Below are 26,268 nucleotides of genomic sequence, written 5' to 3'. Positions count from 1 at the left end.
TGGCCTTTCAATTTTTGTATTATCTTAGGAACTAAGATTGTTGATTGGGGTGGGTGGGTATGCAAAGGGCCACAGACTCTCCCAATTGAGAGAAAGAGTGTCTTTCCCAATTGAGAGAAAGAGAGTGATGGACAGTTTGTCATTCTACCTGGTATTAAAAAGATCAATCTTCAGATGCCCCCATAACGAGCAAATCTGATGAAAGACTGATGAATGGAGGGACCATTCTGTAAGAAGAATCTATTCCCTCCATGACAGAGAATCGACCAAGACAATGAGTCTGCCAGGAATATGTCTGATCTGGATGTTGGTGTTGAATTATAAACTCCAACAGTGGAATGCCAAGACCAGAATGAAGAGTTTGGTTGATTTGGTATCGCCCAGTTTGAGGAGGTACATCACTACTGCTGAGTTCTCTGATATGATAAGCACCATCTTGTTCTGAAGATGGTCTCTCCAAAAATGAAAGACTGTGATGACAGCTTTCATCTACTACAGATTGATGTGGATACCTGTGTCCTCTGGACCCCATTGGTTGTTGACAGTATCTATTTCTAGTAATAGACAGGGTATCTTAACCACATGTGGTAGCATTTGTACATATGGTCACATCTGGTTGTGGCTGTTCGAGAGGTCTTCCCATCTTGAGTTAACCTTGGTTGCATCATTGGTCCAGGAATGATGCTTTCTCACTCATTACACTGATCCTGTAGTTAAGCAGCATGGAAGATAGATGCCCTTTATATAGCAAGGTCATCTGCAATGGGCACATGTAGATGCAACCCAGTAGGAAAAGATCCACTGCTGCATAAAACAATCTGAGGAGTTGCAGAAACTCCCTGAATGTGTTCCATTCTTTGTTGGAAATATAATTATAATGAATCAACCCATCTGAAGGTGAGGAAGATGTATCAGGCTGAGGTTGGTGAGAAAATCCATATCCAGATGGAAAAATGATAAGATGGACAAAGATCAGACTTCCCAAATAACTGGAAAACCTAGAAGATGCAAACGGAAAATGAGATAGTTCTTTCCTTTTGACTGGAATGGAACTGATCTTATGTTTCTGAAAGATGTTGTCCACATATGCCATTGTGGAAATAGATGGAGGTTTAAGGAAAAGGGAAATGATACAGTGAAGTAGTTTCATAAAGACCCATGCACTTGTATTCAAGCTGGGAAAGAGGTGAAACTGATAACCATTTCCTCAGTATGTAAATTGTAGGAATTTCCCTTAGGACAGAAGGACAGGAATGTGAAAATATGCATCTGTCAAATCGAGACAGATGGCAAATTCATTTGGATGGATGGAGAGGTAGACTGTTCTTGCTGTCTTCATTTTAAATGCTATTGGCCACTGTAACCAGAAAAGGCTTGGAGGAAAAATCCAGAGATTGAGGATTCCGCTTCTGAATGAACATTTGGATTTCTATCTTGAAAAGCCTTTACTTTACTGAATCCGATGGTACTTCTATCAGGAATGGAGGGGACAAATTGTTGTTGTTGTTGTTGCTGTGGGGTTTAACGTGATTTTTCAGCACATGATAGGCTATACATGGCGGCCAGTATTAATGGTGGAGGAAGAACCCGGGAAAACCCCAGAAAGAACCACCGACCCACGAGAAGCTACTGGCAAGCTTTCTCACACACCAACATTGGCTGAATCCTAGACTCGAACCGCCGCAGACAGAGGTGAGATGGCAGTGATCCGTAATGAAGAGCGCTTTAGACCACTCGGCCACTCGGGGCCCCGAGAGGACAAATGGAGAAGAGGTTAAGTGTTTATAAAACAAAACAGGTACCTAGAAAATGTATGTGGTCAGTTGGGGACATGAGTCAACAGCGAGAGTGGAGGCGTGGCGTAGAGAAAATTTTTTTCCTATCTCCTTGATACAACTGACTCCAAAACTAATTAGCAGATTGTTTTCAAGTATAAGATTGGGCTTGTGGCTGGTTTTGGGGCTGTGCAGCGAATGATCCTGTATCTCCTTGTCTCCAGTCATCACATCATTCAGTGAATCAGAGATGATGTAAAATGATGGTTGCTACCCAGAGATAGAGCATCAGTTTTTGGGCAGCCCACCTCAACAATTCCTCTATTTTGCCACTGAACAGCAGAGGTGATCCAGAGGGAGGTTCACAGGGTCAAGGATGAATGTGCAAGCCTGACAAAAAATTCACCAAAGACAGCAAGTCCAACAATGAAGATGTAGCCATTATATTGTGAATGAGTTTCAAAGTGGTGAGACAAATGTCTTTATCCACCGTATATAAGCAGAAATTAGATGATGGTAATGTTAACGTTCCATGGCTCAACTTGATGAGGCATTGGACAATAAGCAAAGGAAGCCATAAGGTCACTGAATGGCATGGATCAAAAGCCAAACAGCTGAATGGTACAGTCAGCAGCTGAGATGTCATCTAAATTGAGGTGCGGCTAGATGGTATGGAATGGGTACTGAACAGTTGGACAGTATGCCAACCTGCCAACCCATAGAGTAAAGCAGTTGAATTTTTTCCTTAAGTTGGACCAGTTTTCAGCAAACTGTAACAAAATATCATGCACTGCTATTTCCAGAATTTGATTCAAGATTGATGCAGTGATGGTAAACATTGTGTTCAACTAAAAAGTTTGTAAAGCTTACTTAACCTTAATTACCTCCAGTATAGTTTCACAAAATACTGTTCCAAATCCTTTTTGGCTCAATCACTTCTTGCTATTTCTCAGCTTGATGTAATCCTTAAATAAATTTAAATAAATTTAAATTTCACATGCACCACAAATGGCAATCACCTTTCCTGCCATATGACATACACAAGTCAACACGTGATGTCCAATAAACATAACTATTACCCTTCCTGCTATTTTCCCAATGATCTGAATATTACCTTTTATTCTTCTGTACTGTTAAAACTATTTAATGGGTGTATTGACGTTCTGACCTTAGCAGCCACTTGTTATATGCCATTTTAAAAAAAAGAAGCAACACCTTGATCATTCAGATGTTTGAGGAACTCCTGTAAAGTTAATCTGGTTCCCTGATCAACTTCACTGCATCTAATAGAAAACTGGATGTGAATCAAACACTGACAAGCAGTATCCAGAATTTACTGCAATTGTATTTCAATAATTTGTAATTTTTTTCTTAAGTCCTTATTTTAAAGGTCATTTTCATAAGACTTATGGCAAAATCATAAGGGTTGGCAGGTCTGGGTATGGTCAGCAGCCAAGACGGCATCAAAAACTGGGGTGAGGCTAGACAGTGTGGACTGAGAGCCAAAAGGTAAGGTGCTGCTAGATGGTATGGATTCAGTGCCGGATGACTGTTCAGTATGGTGAGCATAAAAACCTTAGGTGTAGCTAGATGGCACAGCTCAGCAAAGTCATTTATAATCTCCATGCACTCAGACTTACAGACCCTAAAGGTTATGCTTCCATCATGAAGTGGGACTTAGCTACTTTGGCTGCCTAGAATAGAATGGATCTCCCCAAAAGTACCTAACTTCTCAACAAAAACAAATGACTCATCTGTAACTCCAGATACCATATAGATCATGGACAAGAACTAGCAGCTTCTCCATTCCCCCAGACGTAACAGCACTGCTCAGCAGGATGGCCAAAGAGTCAGTGAGTGTACAAAACATCAGTACTCTCAGTACTTTGATTTCCCACATAACTTAACCAATTTTTGCCGTTTTCCTTTGAAATGTTGACTTTGTATTCTTGAACTGGCACACACACTGCACATGTCTGACAATGTACACCATTAACATATGACACACGAGTTCTGAGATTTCTTGCTGGCTTTGCATACTTAAATTAAGCTTAAGTAGTCATTATAATTAATTCTGCATAGTCAACATTGTTAATTCGGTAACAAGAACAAAATGGATAGTTGCATTATGAATGCCAGTCACCAGCTACATCAAGGATAATAAATAAATTGACAGTGTGTGTGTGAAAATAAACTTCAAAACACTCTACTAATGTAGCTGTGTAGAGCCATGAAGTGAGAGAACAAAGAAACTAAGTCCACATGGTGAAAATAATTCATGTCATGGTCAAATTTAAAAAAACGAAAAAGGAATACCAACCACACAATAATCCATAATGCATCTGAAAATAACATAATCTTCAATGGATGGAATGAAATTAGCACAAATATCCACCTACCTGATTTTTGGGAGGCTAAGTGAATGATGTCTGTCAATTCACAAGTGAAAGTTCAAAACTAGTGCCACCTGTAAGCAGCTAAGGGACATTATATTGCCCTTCGTCTATATATTAAAGACAGGAAAGATGAATTTTCATCTCTGGTTCAGAAGTAGTAGGGCTTATATTCCTTACATCAATGTGATAAGGGAATGCATTCGAAGGAAAAATGTACCTATCACTCAGTTTTACAATAATGCAGTGCTGAAGAATATAGGTCAGAACAGTTTTTATTCATTTCTGACCTATGATTCTCCTTATAAGCCTCTTTTACCTAGCATTTTGCTGACATAAGGCTCTATGTCTACATCCTGTAGATGCTGATGTGTGTAGGCATGATATAATCGCAATGTGCTATCCAGACGTATTGACACCCAAACTCCATCTCCAACCCAGGACAGTTGTCGAACCTGACTCTCCTTTCTTGGATGGGCATCAAAACTTTTCTGAAATATAAAATCTTTGGTTCATCTCCATGCAAGAACTTGATATTTAATAAATTGAAAACAGTCACGCCTAAGACAACCTTTCTATTTCCTCATTTAATGGTTTTCTAACACGAGCAAGTGATGCATCAAGTACATGATTACAACACAAAACAAAATGTGTTATTTGGAGTTATTCCTATATTTCAGTCAAACTATTTCCAATCTCCAGGTCTGTCTTATCTTTGCTCTGTATCCAATTCAATGACATTCCTTTATTATGCTCATATGTCTTTCTTGCAGAATATATCCAAAGTAAATAGTTTGTGTATGAGAGGAAAAACCTGATCTGCTCTTTAAAATATATTTAATGAGAAAAAAAATGTTAAAAATTTAATATAAACTAAAACTAACATAATATTTACATACATTTGTTACAAAAAAAACCCCAACAGTTTTTGTTAATATTACCTTTAACTTTTCCAAGTTTGAGTAATAAAACCAATGGCAGAAAGATAGCAGAAAATAAATTTTCCCAGACTTATTTTTTTCCCCCTCAATGCTTGATAAGTATCCAAACATAAAATTCCTAACTGATGGTAAATTACCCAAGGCTTGTGATTGCCAGAACTCCTGTAGTTTGTCCTGCACAGCAACATGAATGATATCCGCATTTATAGCTCAGTGAATTTCCAGGTAAGTGTCGTTGAATATATCTAAAAGTAACTACTTCATTTTGTGCACAAAATTTTTCAACAACTTTCGAATTGACAAAGAGCATAACACATCTCATTAAATATATAATTAACCATGGTGGTCTCTTAACATCAAATTTTTTTATAATGCCGCCATGACCTGTGGAAGAGTCTATTTATTATGGAGTGATCAGCTTTCCTATTTCACTATATTTGGCCACAAGGTGTAAAAAATAGACTCTTCCAGAACTCAGAACGAACATGGCAGATTACATGTAACAAGCCTATCTTTTTCAGCATTACTGAATGAATCCTATTGTGCTGTATGTCAATGTGAATTATGTTTAAATCATTTGTACAGAAAATTAATTTTGTAATGTTAGCTACTTTTCACAATGCTGATGTAAAAATTCAATGAAAAACCAACTTTTTGGTGGCCTAAGTGAATACAGCATCTGCTTCAGTGCAGGAGGTTAAGGGTTCGAACCTTTGCTGAGTCATACCAAAGCTGCATTGGTTATCATACCATACCCAAAACAGATAGGAGATGTCAGCTACCAAGGTGTGTCTTTGGGCAAAGCACGTTACTGCAATATCCTTAGCACTAAATAACCTTTTTGTGTCACTGTGCATACCACTGCATACTTGACAATTAATGAAAAATTCTTTCTAAACAAGCACTAGTTTAAAGTTAAACATTTTTTCTAGCTCTTAAAGCCAGCACTATCAAAATGGTTGCGTTTTCTTATACTACTGTTATAATAATAAAAGCCACTGACCACTACTGTCATTGATTTGGGGTCAACAACATGAATCTTGTTCCTGTATCCACACCAAACATGCTGGTTGGCCACAACAGCCATACAGCGTATGGAGTGGTGAGGTTTGCCCAGGTCCAGCAGGTGATAATTCTGCAGGTCCCACTGACCATCTGCTCAAAAGGAGGAAAAATTAATTACTACAAAATATACCATATAATGCAAATTATCCTGTATCATTGGGAGGGATGGACTTTGTCTGAGTTTATTCCTTTGTGAATAACTGCCAATATCACTTAAAAAAAGAAGACAGGAGGGGAAAGTGGGTTTTTACATAGCTAAACTGCAATAGGTTACTCCTAGTTATCATGCATTTAGGGATATATTTCAGTTTTTAAACATATTACTGTATGCAAACCTTTTTGCAACTTTATGAATATTGTTCATTTAAGTTCAAGTACATGTATTCAGATTCTAAAAATTCTTTTTAAGACTTGAGGATCATGATGGGAGCAAACTCTGTCATATGGTTATTCCATTAAGGAAATGAGGACCTGGATGGCTGCAGACACTTGTCAAAAGGTTATTTCATTTAGAAACTGAGGACCTGGATGGCTGCAGACTGTCAATAGGTTATTCCATTTAGAAATGGAGGATCTAGTGGGCAAAATAGTGGATCTTGTTCAAAAATAGAAAAGCATTGTGTAAGTGCACCCTCCAAAATGATACACATTATCATTCTGACACTTGATGGTATCATCATCATTTTTGAACCAGAATACATCAATGATAAACATAGGAGGCCTTTTTTGAAGCTTGTATTAGTCCTTTGTAGTGGTTATCAACAATAATTATCATGCAGAAAATAATTTCAGACAAAAATAATACTGACAAGGAATGTTGGCCTCTGTGAATCATTGTAAAAGACACGAAAAAAACCTATAAAAGAATATTCTTTTCCATGGTTTTTTCTTCTTAAAATTATCATTTTTAAAATCTACATCAGAATGTTATAACACTGTCAAAATGCAGAAGCCAGATTTTACTGGGTGAAAGTCATAGGCTTTGAGTACCCTTGTAGTGACAGACAGTAGGACCACAAGAAGCATGGCTCATACATACATGTTTACCTTGATTAGCCTCTACAGCTGAAGCCTCACATGAAAAGCATGCATTCCACACTCATTTAATTCTAATACTCATTTACATACATAATACACAGTCAACTTATCATAACATACAATGCAAAGTCGTTAATATGCAAAGTTAACTAATGACTAAACCATAAAGTTAACTAATGACTAAACCAATTGATTCCTACTTTGAACTGCAAGGTCAAAAGGGCCTTATTGGTAAGCTAGAATGTATATAGTATATCAAATCTGAGGTGAGCTAAATACAAATATTCAATCTATGCTAGCAAAGCATAAAATATAGGTCGCTAGTACTAACAGAGGTGTATCAAATAATAAAGTTTCATTATTCTAACAGGAACAGCTCCCAATAGGTGGCCATTAAACAAAAAATGTCAGAAAAGTCATAGAAGCACGAAATAGGGGGTCACAAAGACCTCTTTTTCCAATAAGAGAGTAGTACTTGTCAAATTGCATTCCCTCATCAAATTTCATGATCCTAGGTAGGACAATATGCATATAGCATGCTAAAACCTTGCATGGTAATGATCTCAACTAATGTAAGGTTAAAAAAAATGTAATTAACCAAAGTCTGCAAAGCATGAAACATGGGTCACTGGAACTTACTTCTGAGATGAGTACTCATCAAAATGCATATTCTCCCCAAGTTTCATTACAGGAAGCAAACATCATGTATCCACTAAAGATAACTATGCTAGTAGAAATGTAGAATGTAGGTCAGTCACCAGGTGTGGTACCAAGAGTTTCCTGATTCTAGCATGAATAGTAATTGGGAAATAAACTTAAAACACAAGTTATGTATGAAACACGGGTCACAATAGCTTACTTTTGTGATTCTGGGTATATTACCGTAGTATGTATAAAGATTTCAGAAAACCTATCTGGAAATGTAGGTTAGTCATCTTCTTTTGCTGTCTGGGTGTGGTACAAACAATGATTCATACATCCAACTAGTTTGATGACTACAGCATGAACAAAGTCGAATCAAATTATTAATAATTTTTTTTACCAAAGTTAGTGAAACATGAAATAAGGTAAACAGGATGGACCCCCTCACCTAGTTTCATGAATGCATGTATAACAGTATTATCATGGTACAAAATATATGAACTAAATGTAAAACCATGATCAACAATGTACAACTCACATATATGTGCACAGTTAGCTCCCTTTGCCCCTTCCCGCTGGGTATGTGTTATGAATTTCAAAATGTTACCAAGGATAAGAGAATGGTTGAAATGCAGTCAGGCTCTGTGTGTGTGTGTGTGTGCATCTATATATATATATATATATATATATATATATGCTTTCTTTATGTGTGGACACAGGTTCCAACACTGACATGATGGGCAGCATTTCAAAGAGGCTAGTTAAAATTCACCTGCATGTTGGCACTGGGGTGGGTAGGCATACTTCAAAAGGTTCCTAGACAGTACTGGAAATGATCTATTTGTTTGAATTTTACTCAGTATCAAACTTACATATGCCTTGATGATGAAAGGTTTATTTTTTCGTGAATCACTTGTCAGAAAGACAATCTTTAATATGGTAAGAAATTCTGTCAATCAGATGCCAGATTGCTTTATAATACAGACTTACATTCCAAGTTTGATCACAATCTGACCAGAAAACTTCAATTAAATTTCATAACTTACCTGGTGCTCTGTGAAAGATAGCCACTGTACCATCTGCAAGAGCCACCAAAACTCTTCCTTTCACATGCCTGAAAGAGTTAGATGAGAAAATGTAAAAATTAGCATCATATTTTCTCATGATAGAGAATCTTTACAAGATTATAGGATTCTATACTGCACAAAATGCTACATAAACAGAAGAAAATTTGTCACTTTTGTAAAATTATCCTGAGAAAAACTTGAGGTCCAGTTTTGTTAATCTTACTTCTACTTTATTTGTATCGTGCCCTAATGGAAAAGATCTATCCGAAGGCATTCAAGAGTTGTCCTTAATAATATAGTCCAATAATCCAATCGAATTTAGTTTAACAACCATTCATGTCAAGCCAAAGTACCCAGATGTGTAAACAGTTGCCTACCTGAAAAATAAAAAATACGTGTTGCAACATGACCTCTACTAGTGGCATTATTTATGTCGTGACAAGCACTTTAACGGTTAACAGCTATAAAAAAAATTGTACACTGCACAAAATACACTTTTATATGCATGACTTTAAACCAATTTGTGAACCAGATCAAAAATATTGTCAAACTTGCACACTGGCAGCATTTCTGAGCATTTTGAAGACCAGCATGAAAGCAGCGTGTTTTCATCAAATGACTTTTCTGAAAGGCATTAACTTGTGGTGGTTAGATAGCTGTGCTGAGTGGACTTGTTTATCTGCTGACAGTTATCCAACAATGGTTTTTGTCAATCATAAACGGGAATGATTTCCTACAACTAATTCATAAATTGAATCCAACAATCACCTTCATCATTTCTCGTGTTTCTAGAGGCAATGCCATGTCAGATAAACAAAATTTAACTTTATAAAAACCAAATACTTACACAATACTTAAGATGGAGTCTCGCAGTTTGACAGAGTGTAAACATCTCCTCCATTGTGTAACTGAGGAATGGACATAAAGGCTGTAAAATAAAATAAAGCAAAAAGTCAACATCCCTGCAGTTTTTTGTCATTTTGCTCTTAAACACAAGTTCAAGGTTTAAGTAACTGAATAATTTATAAATTATGATGTATTTCATCCACTTTTATACATATCATCACCTCCAGTCTTTACCAGCTGAAAATGATACCTTCCTTTCTGTCCCATAGCTAATGGTTCAGTACGATTTGCATGTGAATTCTGATGGAGCTATTTATTTCTATCACAATTTAATAATAATTTTGCATGGGGGCTCGACTAGGTTACTGTGTCACCCCTTTTTACATATGGCCACTCTAAAACTTGGCAGTTCTATAGGTATGTGTCAAATTACAAGTTATTATGTTTCATCTACCAATATGTGAGCATGTCTTTATAAACATCTACATATCCCTCAGAAAATGTTAACTGCTCCCAGAAATGAATACAGCTTTTAAATGTCTGTTCCAAGCCCTAGGTACTTGGGCCAATTAATATTAACATTTGGTCTTGTCAATTAAATTTATCATGTTAAAAGAGGAAATAACCTGAATTTAGATATCCATCCATTATTTTTTTCACTTATTTCACAACTTGAGGGTATTACCTTCCACTCTGAGCACCAAGCCACATGGTAGGTGCCACACTGCTCATCTTCTCTACCTCCTCAGTCAGAAGGTCATTTCCTGTCAGGATGCAACTGATTCCATCTCTGACAAGTTCTGATGGCTCCTGGATAATTCGGCGATCAGAACCAGAAGATATAGAGGTGGGTGTTGTTCTTCCCGAGTTGGCTGGTGAACCCTTTGCTTTGAATATGGTGGGTTGTAATCTATCCACTGCAGAGAACATGTTACTAACAATCAGACTTTCACATATATTACTGCACTGATTATTTGGCCATTTATTACCAACAAGATCTTGTTTAAGAATCTAAGTATAACAATCTTGGTATTGCAGAGATATTTATTAAACCCAGCTTCACAAATTAAATGCAAAGATTATACACTAATCACAATTTTCTAGGTCTTCATATTAAAACAGTTCTCTATAACGAACATAAAATAACACTGTAAATTACTTTTTATGTACACTGTTCAAGGAAGATTAGATGGACTAAAACTTTACTTTTATTGGCAGCAAAATGTTATCAAAGAAAGTTAATTAACAATAATTAAAATAATTATTTTATGGCTAAAATTTCTATGCTAAAAAAAGATGTAGTATTTTTCCAAATGCAAACTTACACATGAAAGCACAAGTAAATCTGCAGAGCTTTCACTCAATTATTCAGTGATGATACATGCTTAGAATGGCTTGAAATTTAAAAGCCACCACTGACCTTGTCATTTGGATACTCATGAGTGTTTGCATAACACCTAGCGGTCAGCTGAAATCTGAGGCTGGTATTTATCCCCAAGTTATCCTAAACAATAATGAGTATGTAATCTGTTATAACTAGCATGATTGGAAGTAGTGGGTACATGCCATGGTCACAAGTGCTTTGGTGATGATTAGTCCCTTTTTCAGAATCTGTATTTACTAACTACAATGGGATCTTGCTTACAGTGAAATGTTCTATATAAAGAATTGCTCAATGCTTCCAAGAATGTATTTATCTACCTCAAAAACTGACCTTACAACAACTATCAATCAATAACTGCTTAACAGAAATTTGACTGGACTGCAAGCTAGTGATGTTATCATGATTTATTATATTTAGATCTAGTGTGAAAAAATGACAGCAAAACAAACCTAGAGTGGTGAGATCATATAGAATTGATACCCCCCTCCCCTCATAGAAATATATTTCCAATTTACTCCAGTACATACAGAAAGAACAATAATAGGGAGTAGCATGTTTACCATAATCGGCTGTGCCCTGCCCTTTGCACTGACACATCATAATAGATACATATTTGTCAGGTATAGATAGCAATAGTCTACAGGCTAAAGGTCAGTGGAGAAAAGAACATAGCTGTAAATTTGGTCTTGGCATGGCACATGTCTCTTTAGTATAAACAGTGATATTATTACATAAAGCATAGCGATATCATGATACAAATTTATTGCAAGACAACTGACAGTAATTACACAATCACCTATATTTCGAGTACAACTTCAAACAACAAAGACACAGATCTTCCATATATATTAATTTAATGATTACTCATAACAAACTGCAAAGATGGTGATCTGATGGCACTATGCTGTAGCAGATATGGGTCTGTACAGTTTGTAGTTGGATTCGATTTGTGGGTGAACACATACAAGGTATGTACCACTTACAAGGTATGTACCACTTACAAGGTATATAATAACTGTTGGAATAGTATTTTGCTGACTGACTCTGACAAGTTGACATTTCTGTTTGTCACATGTACACATTCCCATTGCTTACTGAACTCTGACAAATTGACATTTCTGTTTGTCAGATATACAAATTCACCTTGCTGAGGAAACCCAGACAAATGGATATTTCTGTTTATGTCGCATATGCAAATTCACCTTGTCCAAACTTTTGGCCCAATTATTAAAACTATTTCAGCTGCAAATCAGCAGTACTTTGAAATACATAGCAAATGTTCACAATAGAATCTTCATTTCAAAGAAGCTGATACTCAAAGAAGGCTGGATGCATGATAGGGTGAACAAGCAAAATAGTCACTCTTGCGCCTGTCATTGTGCCTAAACATGACAAAAAAAGTAAAGTTCACATCAGCTTGCCTTGATTTTACACTATTCTCCATCCCATTTTGTTTCAGTACAATGCATGTGTGTGTGTATTTGTGTGTGTGTGTGTGTGTGTGTGTGTGTATGATTTGGATTTTTAATGCAGCTTTAAAAATTTTTTTAGTCATATCACTATGGTGTCTACAGTGTGGCAGTTTATAGTGATGTCTAGCACTGGGGCATCATGCCGCAGACATGTAGCATGATGTCCCACCCAGTCACATTATCCTGACACCAGGCTGACCAGTTCTAACATTAATCTCGATATGCTGAGTGCCAAGCGAGGCAGCTGTTAGTACCAATTTTATAAGTCTTTGGATGTGACTCGGCATGGGTTCAAACCCACGACCTCCCACATCTGAGGCAGATGCTTAAGCCACTAGTTTCAGTACATGCAATAATAAAGAAAATAAATTGTAAATTTTTGTTCCAATTTGCAAATTAAAAATAAGTTGTATGCACTGTAGTAAATTTTTGTGCTAGCACGGTAATCATGAATGCCAGAAATTGTAAGGCATCACCCTGAATTCCATATGATAATTCACATGTGATCTGTGAAAGCAAACAAAAAGTGAAAAATCAAAGTTCTGAAGTCCAATCTGAATCAGAAGTTAATCTGAACTCTGGTTTTATTTGTAATGGGCTGGGATACATACACAATCATTTTCTAAAATATTTCATCCAGTAAATATGTGAAACAAAAATATCTACTATGGAAACAGTTGCTCATTCTTGACTGTAAGGTTTGAGTTTTATATAACAGAGTAAGCTCTGCAATGACTGGGGAGGTGCAAAAATATTTTATCAATAAATTTTTATCATGCTGAAATTGTATCTCATTTGTATTTTAATTATATGACATGAAAATATGCAAAAACAAAAGTTTAAAGTTACTATTCTGAATGTTGTGAATTTTGAAATGTCTACAAACTAAGTCACTTCAACCATTTTTTTATTTCAGTCTCCACCATGGATCCTATCAGTAGGTACAGCATAGTCGATATTCAGTTCGTAAGAGCAAGGTTGGCAAATATAAACTGGCAATATAATGGCTACAGTTTTCCAACTTCTCCATTCTATTCATGGATTATGTTGGTGATGCATTTAAAACACATAGTAAACACTCACTCATTTTGTATTTGATTAGAACTAATATTTATAATCTTTTATAAGAGTCTTTATATTGGACAAATTTACTCTGTTTTTACCATCATAAGCTCTCTGCTGAAAATGTACTTTCAAATCAGAAAATGGATGTCAGAATTTTTGTATCAGGGCCTTTTCATACTTAGCATCGTAAGCTCTTTGACGGCATGGAAATCATTCATTTCAATTTGAATCTAATCTAAATTAGAGTGCTCCTGAAAATTCTGCAAACAAATTGGGCAAAAGAAATACTGGCTGTGAATATTCAGAAATGTCAACTGTCACTTCATCAAGACTTGAAGTTATAAATGTCAGCATGCAGAATGAAGCATCATCACCATTACTAAATGTAGACAGAATGATAAATTTGATGTGACATTTGAATTATGGGGTAGTTATCAAGACAAACTGAAGAAAACAAATTTCAAATGAGATATTGTTGACTGATGCAAAGATATTAAATGAAATGAAAAGGCATGATAAGAATCTCCATGACAACATTATCAATGCAGTTGACTGATGACTACAAAATTTGCCTGCACATAGGCAAAAAAATCTATGAAATATGGATTTAAACACAAAAATTAATATCGGAGTCCAAAAGCAGGTTTCAGTGACCAACTTTTGTTACATAATGTAACAGTGCTGAATTTATACATGAACAAAGTTTCAGGATGATGACAAAAGCAAGTGTGTACAAAATATTGACTCAGATGCAATAATTAGTACACTGTTAAAGCCAAAGAGATGCAAACACAACAGCAATGATTAGGACACTGTCAGTATGGCACAATATCTCCTGCACTTCTAAACAGGTGAATTAAAAGAAATGTGTAAAAGTTTGAGGATCATTTCATGTAACCATGAACATTCGGTCATGCTAACCTAATTGTCTTTGAATAGAAATCCAAGAATACTAATGATCTGGAGATGAAAGGTTGTAGACATGACCTTCATCATGCAAAGTACCAGGCATACAACTTGTCTCCAGCAATTATTGAGTTTTTCTCAATGAAGAAACAGGATTCATGCTGCACCAAGTAGGCCAAGACTTGCATTCCTTGTAGCCATGGCAAACATTAGGCAGAAAATGAGAGGAAATAAGGGATGTCTGGTCTGGATTTCACCAATTGTCTGGATTTAAGTTTTAGTCTCAAGTATATTTATCAGACTTAAATTAAAGTAACCAAGAGTCTTAAGCTGTGATTTACTTAAAAAATCTGTGCTGGTGAGATTAGGGCCTGGTCATCTGTGTGTAAATATAATTTATCTTTGACTTCAGAACATAACCAGAGTTTCTTAAACAACTCTGCTTGCTTCTGAACACTTGACAATAATCATTTCCTTGCAGTTTGTACATTATGTAAGCACTGGAGTAGATAAAAAATGTCAGGACATTTAAGAAACTTTCAATTATTGAAACTAAGTATTTCTTTTTAGTATGTGAACATAGCATGGCCACAGCAGAATGCTGCACAAAGGTGCAAAATAAGCCTCAGGAAAAACAAGTTGCCTTTCTGAAACACTCTAAATGTTTCTGATAATTCAGCTTTTCAAAATCAGGATTGATTAGGTTTTGTTTCCAGATCTCAAAAAGGGTCAGTCAGCTCTATCATTAATCCTGAATGCTCAGTATGAAATTGCCCAGTGTGAGACTTAATTCCATTTTTGTACAGGCCTGCTGAAGCAGATATATTTAAATAAATCTCATGAACAAAAACCATGATGGATAAAGCAAGTTTTTTTCTTTTTCTCTTCAAAATAATTTTTCTAATGCATGTGTGAGTGCTTCTGTGTATGGGAGTGTGTAGTAAAAGATGGCTCCAATCTCTTGTCCAGCAAAACAAGATACGCTGATAAATGATTTTCATGCAATTCCAATACAATGAGTTCTGCACATGTCTTAACTGACCAGTGTTTTTTTAACACAGCTTTCTGGAGGCAAAACAGAAACTCCAATCAAATTAGAGTATAAATTTCCGATCTATATTGATATCAGCCCAAAATTTCCACAGAACATAGTAAATGAGGTAGAAATTATGTGACTTTCACAAACTTTAAATACAGTAACATAACAATAATGACCCAGCCAATGCCATCTCTGTATATATAGCCATCTGAGAGCAAAAACAGGTAGCAGTAATCTACATTTGATACACACTTACACACTGCAAGGGGAATTAACGCCAGAAAAGCCATACCTATGTCTCTTAATTTACAAGGAAGTAAAAAATCTCCATCTGGCATACAAGTTGATTTGTGGATTTTTTTCATCAGTACCTAGTCAAGGCTTTAGCTATTAAGTGAGAGATCCCTTATTTTCCTCTCTTAACATTTTCTTAAAAGTTTTGTCACCTTTGTCTGCAGAATCAACTGAGATACCAGAGGCTCTCTTTGCCTCAAAGGAGGTATCAGAAAATCGTCTTGACTCAAGGCAAGAGTAAAAGGAAATATCAGACTCCCTCCTACGTTGCAGGTCCTCACTGGATCCAGATGATAAATCTGTTACATGTTAGAGTAAGGGTATACAAAATGAATACATGGAAAATTATGCAAAATCAATACATGTACACAAAATACAAAACAATTAGAACAGAATCCACAACAACAATTAAAAGCACAGAAGAAGTGAGAGTTACTTCCTTTCTCAAATGAGAAGAAAAAGTAAGAAGAAATAAAATGTACCTATAAAAATACTGGATTTAGAATAAGATAAACTACAACAATATGTCTAATCAATCCATTATTAAGTAACATTTTTACATGCAAATTTATTGAATTTCACAATGTTGTCACTTAAAAGACATTAGAGGTGCCTAATCTAAACTTTCTGATCTAATTATTTATATTCTAATCATCATAAACAAAATATTTAATGAAAATCAGGAGTTAGTTTTGTAAAATATGTAATATTTGGAAGTTACTACTTGGTACTTTTCCTATGTAAAAATGTATGAATATCTGAGATTAAAATATTAAAATACCATAGCTGTTTTCAGGAGCTGGCTTGCCAATTGCCAATTTCCTACTCCAAGAAAAACATAGAGAGCTTGTGAAAAAAATCACATTTTAGCAAATTATTATTTTTTCTTTCAAAATATAAAATTACAAAGGATTAAATACTGAACAGAATGAATGAATACGATTAACTGTGTTTTGCCTCCCCACCCGAATTTCAAGTGGCAAAAAAATAATGAGTTTGAAAACATTTATGATTCTTTTTTTGCGGTATCTCTGGATTGTCCTGTATCCATACAAGACTGTTGATAAACACAATATTAAAATAATTCAACCAGAAGAATGAAGAGGCAAAAAGGTCACAATGACTCGCCACCACCTGCTCTTAAATTCCCTGGAAAAGCAATAGTAAACTCCACATTCAAATGTTTAAAAAATTCTGTGTGCAAGGAAAGTGTCAAAGGCCAGTAGTTAACATTATTTGGTGATCAAGATTGCACCAAGATAAGGTAATTCTGCACTTCTTCTAATGCAAAGTAATATTACTGCATGTTTTAAAAAATGGCATAAGACAATAACAAGAATTTCTCTGATTTTCATATGAATGACAATATAAGTAAATGAAAGAAGCTTATTGTAATGTTATGTGCTGACCTTCCTGTGACTTCAGAGCCTCTCCTGCAGCCGATACATTAGCAGAATCACGATCAGGTGAATAATCTGTCAAAATAACCACATACATTTAATATTACATCAAATACAGCAGTCTGTGTACAGATATAATGCCACTGCTTATGGAGGAATGGGTGAATCTGGAGTTTGTGTGTGTATGTGTGTGTGTGTGATTTGCATTTTTAACAAAGCTTTAACATATTTTCAGTCATACTGTTACAATGTCTACAGTGTGGCAGTTTATAGAAATGTTGAGCACTGGTGTATCATGCCTCGCCCACAGAGATGCTCCCAGATTTTATCGTAAGGGGGGATTTCTCCCCTTGTCCCAAATATAAGGGGGGAGTAGAACAAAATTGAGGGGCAGGAGGAAACTGCCATACTTCATTATTTACATAACACTGCAATATCCATCTCTCTTTCTTCCTTATCTACTCTGTAAGACCCCTATTAAAATAAAAATCTTTAAAAGATGTTGCCTCTAGCTGTATAAACATTAATCTGTTCATTGTTTCTCAGCTTAATCGGTTTCATATCTGTCTATGAATACCGGTCTGTACTGAGAACACCCTTTCACATCTCACAGGGATTTTTCACTAACATAACCTCTACCAAAGTCTAACTTTCTCAAATCAGCACTCTACTGACTACTATGGTAGATTTACTATTCTGTAATGCTGTATTAGGATTTTAAACCCAATAATGCTATAGTCTACTTGTTCAAACAGATGTATTTTAATCAAATAAATATCTTTACTTTTTAATTTCATTTTTATATTCTTATTTATTAGATTTATTGTAACCTTTATATTACGGCTATATAGTTTTGTAGCACACGATCCCACTGGGCTAAATTGTGACTAGAAAAGAAACAAAAAGTGCACTCTACTTTTAAATTGTTTGTAATTTAATTTGGCTTGTTTGTCTGACTTTCTACATTTAATCTCGAAATATTGCTGAAATGAGGGGTTGAATGTCATGCCATCTGTTTTGGTCCATCCAGCATGTACATCGGATTCAAATTCAATGTAATGTTTAGTTCAAAATCATTCCTTTAAAATTTTTTCCAGCTCCAATAATCTGATATACTTCCTGAATTTAAAAATAAATTGCCTTCATTACTATGATCAGCCAGTACATGGGGAACTAAATTGTCATCTATAGATGAACAATGTTGGGAAATCATCCATTTTCGGTCTTCTTGATAGCCTATATTATAAACACACATTTGTAGAACTTCCTTTATGCAAGGTTCAAACATTGACACAATGCTTGTTATGGGGCCCAATGCCAATCAAATTAAGATTAACAACCAATCATGTTAAGCCAAAGAAACCAGACATGTCAACATTTCTGACAAATTACACGTTGCGACAAATGCGTGAATATTTTTACCATTTATATAAATACTTTAAAGGTGAATGCCTGAATAAAGTTGTATGCTGCACAGAGTACATTTTCATATGCACGACTTGAAATTAATTTGCAGGAGTTCTTGCACATCATTGCTTTCCAGGTGCACGAATTCGTACAAATTTTGCATGAATCACGCGATTGCATGCCCTGGAAGCATCTCTAGACCCAGACATTATCCTGAAAATAGGCTGACCAGTCCTAACATTTACCTCTTAATGCTGTGTGTGTGTGTGTGTGTGTGATTTAGATGATGTCCATAGTGTGACAGTTTATAGTGATGTCTAGCACTGGGGCATCATGCTGCAGACATGTAGCATGATGTCCCACCCAGTCACATTATCCTGACACCACGCTGACCAGTCCTAACACTAACCTCTTAATGCTGAGCGCCAAGCGAGGCAGCTGTAAGTACCATTTTTGTAAGTCTTTGGTATGACTCGGCTGGGGTTCGAACCCATGACCTACCGCATCTGAGGCGGACGCTCTAACCACTAGGCCACTAGAACGGCATTTTCCCTTAATGCTGAGTGCTAAGAAAGGCAGCTACTAGTACCATTTTTATGTCTTTGGTAAGGAATATGGAGATTCATGTCTTGATAGAATTGGGGCAATCTCTAGATATTGCAGTCTGAACTGGACTTTTTTACTAGTTTTTCTCAAGCGGAGAAAACAGTAACTTGCAAAATCCTATTTCTGCTGGCAGTATTTGGGCTTCATCCTATACTCCAAATCGACTTATATATGGATTATGTCGTTCAAATAGCTTTATTGAATGTCATGAAATTTTAAGAACATAAAGAAATTTCTACTATGACAAATAATGTGTAAAAATATTTTTGGAAGAGATCATGTATGAAAAAAGATACAATCCTACATTGAGAAGGATTTTAAGATATTTACATGATGCACTAGCAATATACATTGTTCAAATTTGATTACTAACATATACAGCAGAAAAGACAAGTTATAAAATGTCTAACCATGATAAAGACAGGTATTCCATTACATTTTTCTTCTTGCACCTGGTGATCAAATAAAATATGCCCCAATATGAGAGAGTCAGAGAGAGGGAGAGTTAACAGGATGGTTGTTATCTGCATTGTTTAGTGCCCTGACGATTATGATCTTACTCATGTACAAGGGGTACACCATATGCCATTATCAATTAATACAAATAAACAATTCCTTCTACTTTTAGTTACCAGACCTGCCAACCCAGATGAGACTGTCTCAGCAAGGCAGTAGATTTTTTTCTCCACAAGTCTGATCTGTTTTCAGTAAGAAGTAACAAAATACAAGCTGGAAAACATATCTAAAAGTTTGGTATTTGAAACATGCAGCAATGGCAAACATTATGTTCAACTGAAATGTTTATAAACTACACGCAGACCCAAAAACTTTAGTTCCAAAAAAAATTATGTAGCTGGACTCTTGGAATGTATTTCCATTTCACATAATGATGGCAAACATATCTCTCGCCACAAGACATACTCAGATTGACACATAATTGTGTCCCTCTCTGCTTTTCTTCACAAGAATCTGAATATTCCTTCTTATACTTCTGTGCTGATTATTAACACTTTTTAAGAGGCTTAGTTTTTCTGTTTCATCTTCAATATGCATCGCTTAATGGATGCCATTTTTAAAAAGTCTAAAATCAAGAGTATGATCATGTAGATGCTTTAAATGAAAAAATATGTGCAGTTTAAAGTGTCTGCAATACTGATGTAAAAGTTGGTTTGGTTCCCTGACAAATTTCACTAATTCTAATATGAATCTGGATCCAAATCAAACACATATAAAATAATTATCTGGATTTCTCCAACAATAATTTTTCCATAGTTTTTGCATTTATTCTGTAAGTCCATATTTTAAGGGTCATTTTCATAAGGCTTATGAAAAAATTGTAAGGGTTGGCAGGTCTTAGTTACAATATCCATTGTCCCAAGAATGACATGGCTTTAAAGGGTTATCTATATGCTAATTAAATATGCTAAGCTGTGGTCAGGTCATCCAAGCTCACACCTGTTTGAAAGCAAGATTTTGGCAGACCAGATTAAATTAGTGAGGTTACCAATAGGGAAATGAGGCTACCCATAGGGTATTGTAAATATGGAACCATGTAATGAAAGGAAATGCCAGGTGCTTATTCATGTAAGAATCTCAACCATTATATCACTCTTGTACTTGCCAACAGAACTGTCAGCGATTTAAAGTAATATCTTGCACAAGCAAAGATCAAAACCAAATGCTGCATAACTTTAGGAAGTGTATGTGCAAAACCAAATTGTATTGGCTGGGAATGGAGAAGTTGTACTTGCAAAGAAAATTACACAGAATGCTAAATGTTCATTCTTGGGATTTATACCTAAATGAAGTCTATATGGACATAAATAGTGTGAATATTTAAAACTTTAAACTGATGAAGTATGTTATGTTTTTTAATAGTTTCCATTTACTATTTTTACTATTTGCTTTATTACTGTTTTCTCTCTTTGACAACAGTTTCAGCTATACAGGGGTTGTAAGGTACAAAAAAAGCATGAAGAAGGGCTGAAATCTTTCTCTCTCTCTTATTGAGGCATATTTTATTTGATAAGAAGGTGCAAGAAGAAAAATGCAATATAATACATATGCCTCCCCCTCTCTCTCTCTCCATTCAAAACAAAACTCTGGAAAAAGCATTTCTGCCTATGTGATGCAATTTCCCTACTACCAGTAATCTGAAATAGCATACAGTAATACCATTAACATTCATGAAACTGGAAGTTACTATAGTTTCATTCCACATAGCATCTCAAATTTTATCGTATCATTAACTCAGTAAATTTTTAGGTCAGTATCACCTACATTTTTGAGATACCAAAAATAGGAAACACGGGCAGAATTGTTGAAAAGAGATCTTTAACTAAAGTTGTTATGCAAAAACTGTTTTCTTTGTTCAATCACTGACTCAGACCTTTGACATGTTCACCCTAAATCAAAAGACTTCTAAGTTAATCAATGAGTCATCCAGAAATTTGGGTGAAGGTACACAATCAACAAGTGAAATTTTGTGCACTAACTTTTTCTTGTATCAATTACAGTGACCTTGACTTTTTATCTTTTGACTCCAAAATGCTTCTTCCCTACCCCAAATGCAAGCCATTCCAAAAGTGAAAATGTTTCCATATATACTTACCCCTGAATTTTAGAGGGGAGCCCAAAGGAGATTCATTTACACTTCCCTGGCTGTTTGCTCCTGTAGCACACTGGACATAAGTTATCCCCCCAGTAGGACCCTCTTCAGCTGACTCCACATTATTGGCAGCCTCACTGGTGGCTGGGTATTGTGGGTATGATTCTGCCTTCAATATGTCCTCATCTACTGGGTAGTCTGACTCAAGAGCACCTGTTGATAGATAAAATGATATATATACAAATTAGGGGATTTATAGCACAATTCTCCCAAACAAGTCCATCTCTGATGATGGATAAGCAAATCTACCACTTTAATTTTTACAGATATTTATGTAATAAAGCATTTTTCTACAATAAGCCTCCTCCTACCTACATTCACATGTAATTAATTAGGATCAGTAGTTGTCTTAAGGTATCTTAGAAAGTTATGTTTCAAATATCCTCTTTGCGATTTTGATAGCATAAGAAGAGTTTCGTACATCAAAAGAATAACATCTTTTCAAGGATAGATATTGCAATACATACCTGGTACACTAGCTATGCAAAGTATTGGTGCGGTAGAAACATGAAAAGAGTCCAGGATGTCCCCAGGATTGTTAGCATCAATGACTGTTGCTTTACTCTTTGTATGTGTACTTGTGCAGATCCAAACAAATGAGGACAACTGTTCCTTCTCTGCCTGCTTCAGATTCTCTTCATGGGTCTGGAAGAAGATGAAAAGTTGTTGTTGTTGTTGTTGTGGGGTTTAACGCCATTTTGCAGCACATGATAGGCTATACATGGCGGCCAGTATTAATGGTGGAGGAAGAACTAGAGAAAACCCCGGAAAGAACCACCAACCCACGAGAAGCTACTGGCAAGCTTTCTCACATACCCACATTGGCTGAATCTTAGACTCGAACCGCCGCAGACAGAGGTGAGATGGCAGTGATCCGTAACGAAGAGCGCTTTAGACCACTCGGCCACTCGGGGCCCCAAGAAGATGAAAAGAGAATAAATAATAATAGTTTTGCTGACTGAATGTTGGTTTTCTAATTACAAGCCTTCTCTACCCACTTTCAAATATATTTACCTGATTACCATCAATGATCTAAATATCCAGACCCTCTAGTGTTCTGGGACACATTTTTAAACGTAGTAATAATTTTTTAAAGCACATAACATTTCTAGATATCAATGTCATTTTTTAAAGCCTGAAAACCCCAAAGAAGAAAATGAGTACTGTGAATGGCATATTATACATCCAATGTTAATAGTCCTCTATTTATGTACTATTAGAAGGCATGGTGGACTCTGGAGATTACTGATCAAAAAGTCTCAGTGACCAGGATTTTTGGTCAAAGTATGCAATCTTTAACTAAACTTACCACATGCAGAAACCATTATTTTCTTATCTGACTAACCATGACAATGACCTCTGACCTTTTGATGTAAGAATCTGAATTATATGTTTTTTTACAACAATACGTTCATGCCATCCACAAAGTTTGGTCCATGTATGTAATGTAAAGCTAATAGCATTGTGAAGAAACCATTTAGCTAATTTCAGTCACCGTGACTTCAACCTTTTGACACCAAAATTTAACGGTTTTTTTCATTATCGAAGTGCAAGAAATCTACAAAATCTATAACTGTAGATGATCGAGAACCAAAATTTGCAACAGGCAGATAGATGGACAACATCATAATATTAAAATACCGTAGGATAAAACTTAAAGATGGAATGTGATCAAAATCTGTATATATGAATAATGTTTTGTGGGCTGTGAATGGAGTGAAAGAAAACAGTGCAAATGATCATAACAGTACATGCCACATACCCAATCTTCATTAAAAATCCATTTACTTTGATGTGACAATGTTTAGTGCTACAGACATTTAATCCTGAGCTAATAATTTAAATTAAAAATTTATGGATCAACAAGTTGTTTACTATTCAATTTGACAGTTGAGTTGATTCAAAATTCAAGTAATACTGTGCCAAATGTTGGCAAAACAAAAATGATGAAATCTCATGCACATCTGATCGTAAGTACTAAGTGGGAATAGAGTTTCCAGTATACAAAACATGAAAGGCATCTCAAGTCTCTGTTCTAGGGTGAACGGTCAATCATTTGGTTGACACTTTCTACATTTGGCCTACGTCTGTTACTTCAAGAAGGCTGGCTCCAGCTGCAATATATAAACAATGGAGCTGCCTCCTTTTCTGTATAATAGGCAACATTGTTCCACATAAAAATCTGACATAGGGAAAACTCGAAGACATCTACGAATAAAAGCAATCAATGAGCAGAATTTTTTTAATGATGAATAAATTTGTTGAGTAGGAAATTATGCAAATAGTAGAATTTTTTATAAGAAAAGGTGGGAGCAGTTAAAACCAAAACATTAATTTGAAAGAGTTCATTACTAGCAGATAAAATCTAATCTAGTTTACCTAGCCTATTCTAATTGGCTATGAACTTGCCTGGGTGCACCAGTACAAACCAGATATTAATGTCCATAAAGAGAGAGAAAAGTAATCATTTTTGTAATGCCCAAAATATCAGATAAATGATGGTAGGTAAGGTAATTGGTTTCAGTTACCCTTTTAAAATTATTTTTGAAACTTCTTGTGTGATTTCTATTATCTATCACTGTTAAATAATGGTTCTGTGAAGATATGACAATCATTACTGTCTGATGTTTGGCACAATTTTAATTATCAATGAGTTATAAATATAAAGGTACATATTGCACAATATCTAGTGAAATAAAAGCTGTTTCAATTTATTTACATAAGAGCAAAAGGAACTTACATAAACAACAGACCCAGATTAAGTCTGATACCACTCACCTGGCTTACCTATAACTTAATTGTTTCGCACTTCACTAAGCAGGCTTGTGTACATTTGTACAAGCACTGCTTATACCAACAAACAATCAAACTTGATGTAATTTTGATTGACTAAATCCAAATAAAATGCTTTCTGACAGATTCTGGCTCATAACTTCAGTCATCCAAGATTCTAAATGATATAAACCCATTTTCCAGGTTAGGCAGAAATTGGATGTGAAATAAAGTCAACAGATAAAGAGAGGTAACTAGCTCAGCAAATCTGATGCAAGATATCACATTAATATGGAGATCTCACTTACTATAGGATCTGTCTATGGCAATGATAATACGAACTTATTTACTAAGGTGGAGTAAAATCAAACAGGAATTTTGTCTCCTGAGTGGTAACAAACTTAGCCCATCAGATAAAAGAATATAACAAAAATATGCCCTGATCTTGCTCATAATCAAAGTCATCCAATAAAAGTGTTAATAAAAGACTGTTTTTAACAACTTTGATCAGATGCTAGAGTATTGACAAACTCGTCCTATCAGATGCAAGGTTGTGTCATTAATGTGTGAATTTCACTCATAATCATACTCAACAAAACTCATGAGGACAAAAATTGGTTAAAAAATCCATCAAAAAATGTCTTGAGAGTGGTAACAAAATCTCAGCCAATCAGATGCAAGATCATCTCATAAAAATATGCATAGGTCTTGTAATAAAATTAATCAAACATCTAGACCATTTTAGCCTATTTAACAAGTCTTTTTTAAAAGGGTCAGAAATACAATCTCTTCAAGTGGTATGAGTGTTGTGTTTGTGTTTTTTTGATTTTTAACGTAGCTATAAAAAATTTTCAGTCATATCGCTACGATGTCTGCAATGTGGCAGTTTATAGTGATGTCTAGCACTGGGGCATCATGCCGCAGACATGTAGCATGATGTCCCACCCAGTCACATTATACTGACACCAGGGCGGCCAGTCCTAACACTAACCTCTTAATGCTGAGCACCAAGCGAGGCAGCTGTTAGTACCATTTTTGTAAGTCTTTGGTATGACTTGGCCAGGGTTCGAACCCACGACCTCCTGCATCCGAGGTGGACACTCTAACCACTAGGCCATCAGAGCGGTCTTTTCAAGTGGTATGCACCCTAGTCAATCACCTCCTTAATATGTGTAGAACTTAGAATAAAACATATCATATATCTTGAGATATAAGCTTATTTACCAAGTTTGATAAAAATATGATTAGAATAGAGTTGATAAGGTAGTAAATTAGAAACAAGATTACATCATAATTACACAAGATTATGCAAGTAACTGTCCTCATGCAACCAGATCTTAATGATTAAAGAATAGTTACCAAATCTGATCATAACTGGATTGGAAATACACTCTCTGAGTGCTAACAAGCTCAGTCAATCCAATGCATGATCACCTTATTAACATGTCTGGATCTCATGCATTATTGAACAAATGTGACATCTTGATT

General features: G+C 35.5%; 1 protein-coding gene across 17 annotated transcripts in view; it reads right to left on the bottom strand.

Annotated features, from left to right (window-relative positions):
* LOC149797568 (C-Jun-amino-terminal kinase-interacting protein 4-like) overlaps positions 1-26,268 on the bottom strand; it is a 243,704-nt gene that overhangs the window by 98,447 nt on the left and 118,989 nt on the right. For 16 of the 17 annotated variants that reach the window (XR_016421848.1, XM_089962454.1, XM_089962453.1 and 13 more), the window contains 9 exons: positions 22,476-22,653; positions 21,952-22,161; positions 17,337-17,402; positions 16,080-16,226; positions 10,453-10,684; positions 9,769-9,849; positions 8,901-8,968; positions 6,113-6,264; positions 4,488-4,659 (listed from right to left, as the gene is read on the bottom strand). Coding sequence is in view for 16 of the 17 variants with exons in the window: in XM_089962454.1 (XP_089818580.1) it covers positions 4,488-4,659; positions 6,113-6,264; positions 8,901-8,968; positions 9,769-9,849; positions 10,453-10,684; positions 16,080-16,226; positions 17,337-17,402; positions 21,952-22,161; positions 22,476-22,653 (1,306 nt within the window). In the remaining variant the exon portion in view is untranslated. The remainder of the gene's footprint in view (positions 1-4,487; positions 4,660-6,112; positions 6,265-8,900; positions 8,969-9,768; positions 9,850-10,452; positions 10,685-16,079; positions 16,227-17,336; positions 17,403-21,951; positions 22,162-22,475; positions 22,654-26,268) is intronic. The other variant, XM_089962457.1, reaches the window with a different exon arrangement.

Source organism: Sinohyriopsis cumingii, chromosome 6 (assembly GCF_028554795.1).
Source record: "Sinohyriopsis cumingii isolate HCF-2022 chromosome 6, ASM2855479v2, whole genome shotgun sequence".
In the NCBI taxonomy this organism is placed as follows: Eukaryota; Metazoa; Mollusca; class Bivalvia; order Unionida; family Unionidae; genus Sinohyriopsis; species Sinohyriopsis cumingii.
The sequence above is the reverse complement of the archived record's forward strand: the minus strand, read 5'-3'. Positions and strand labels throughout refer to the sequence as shown.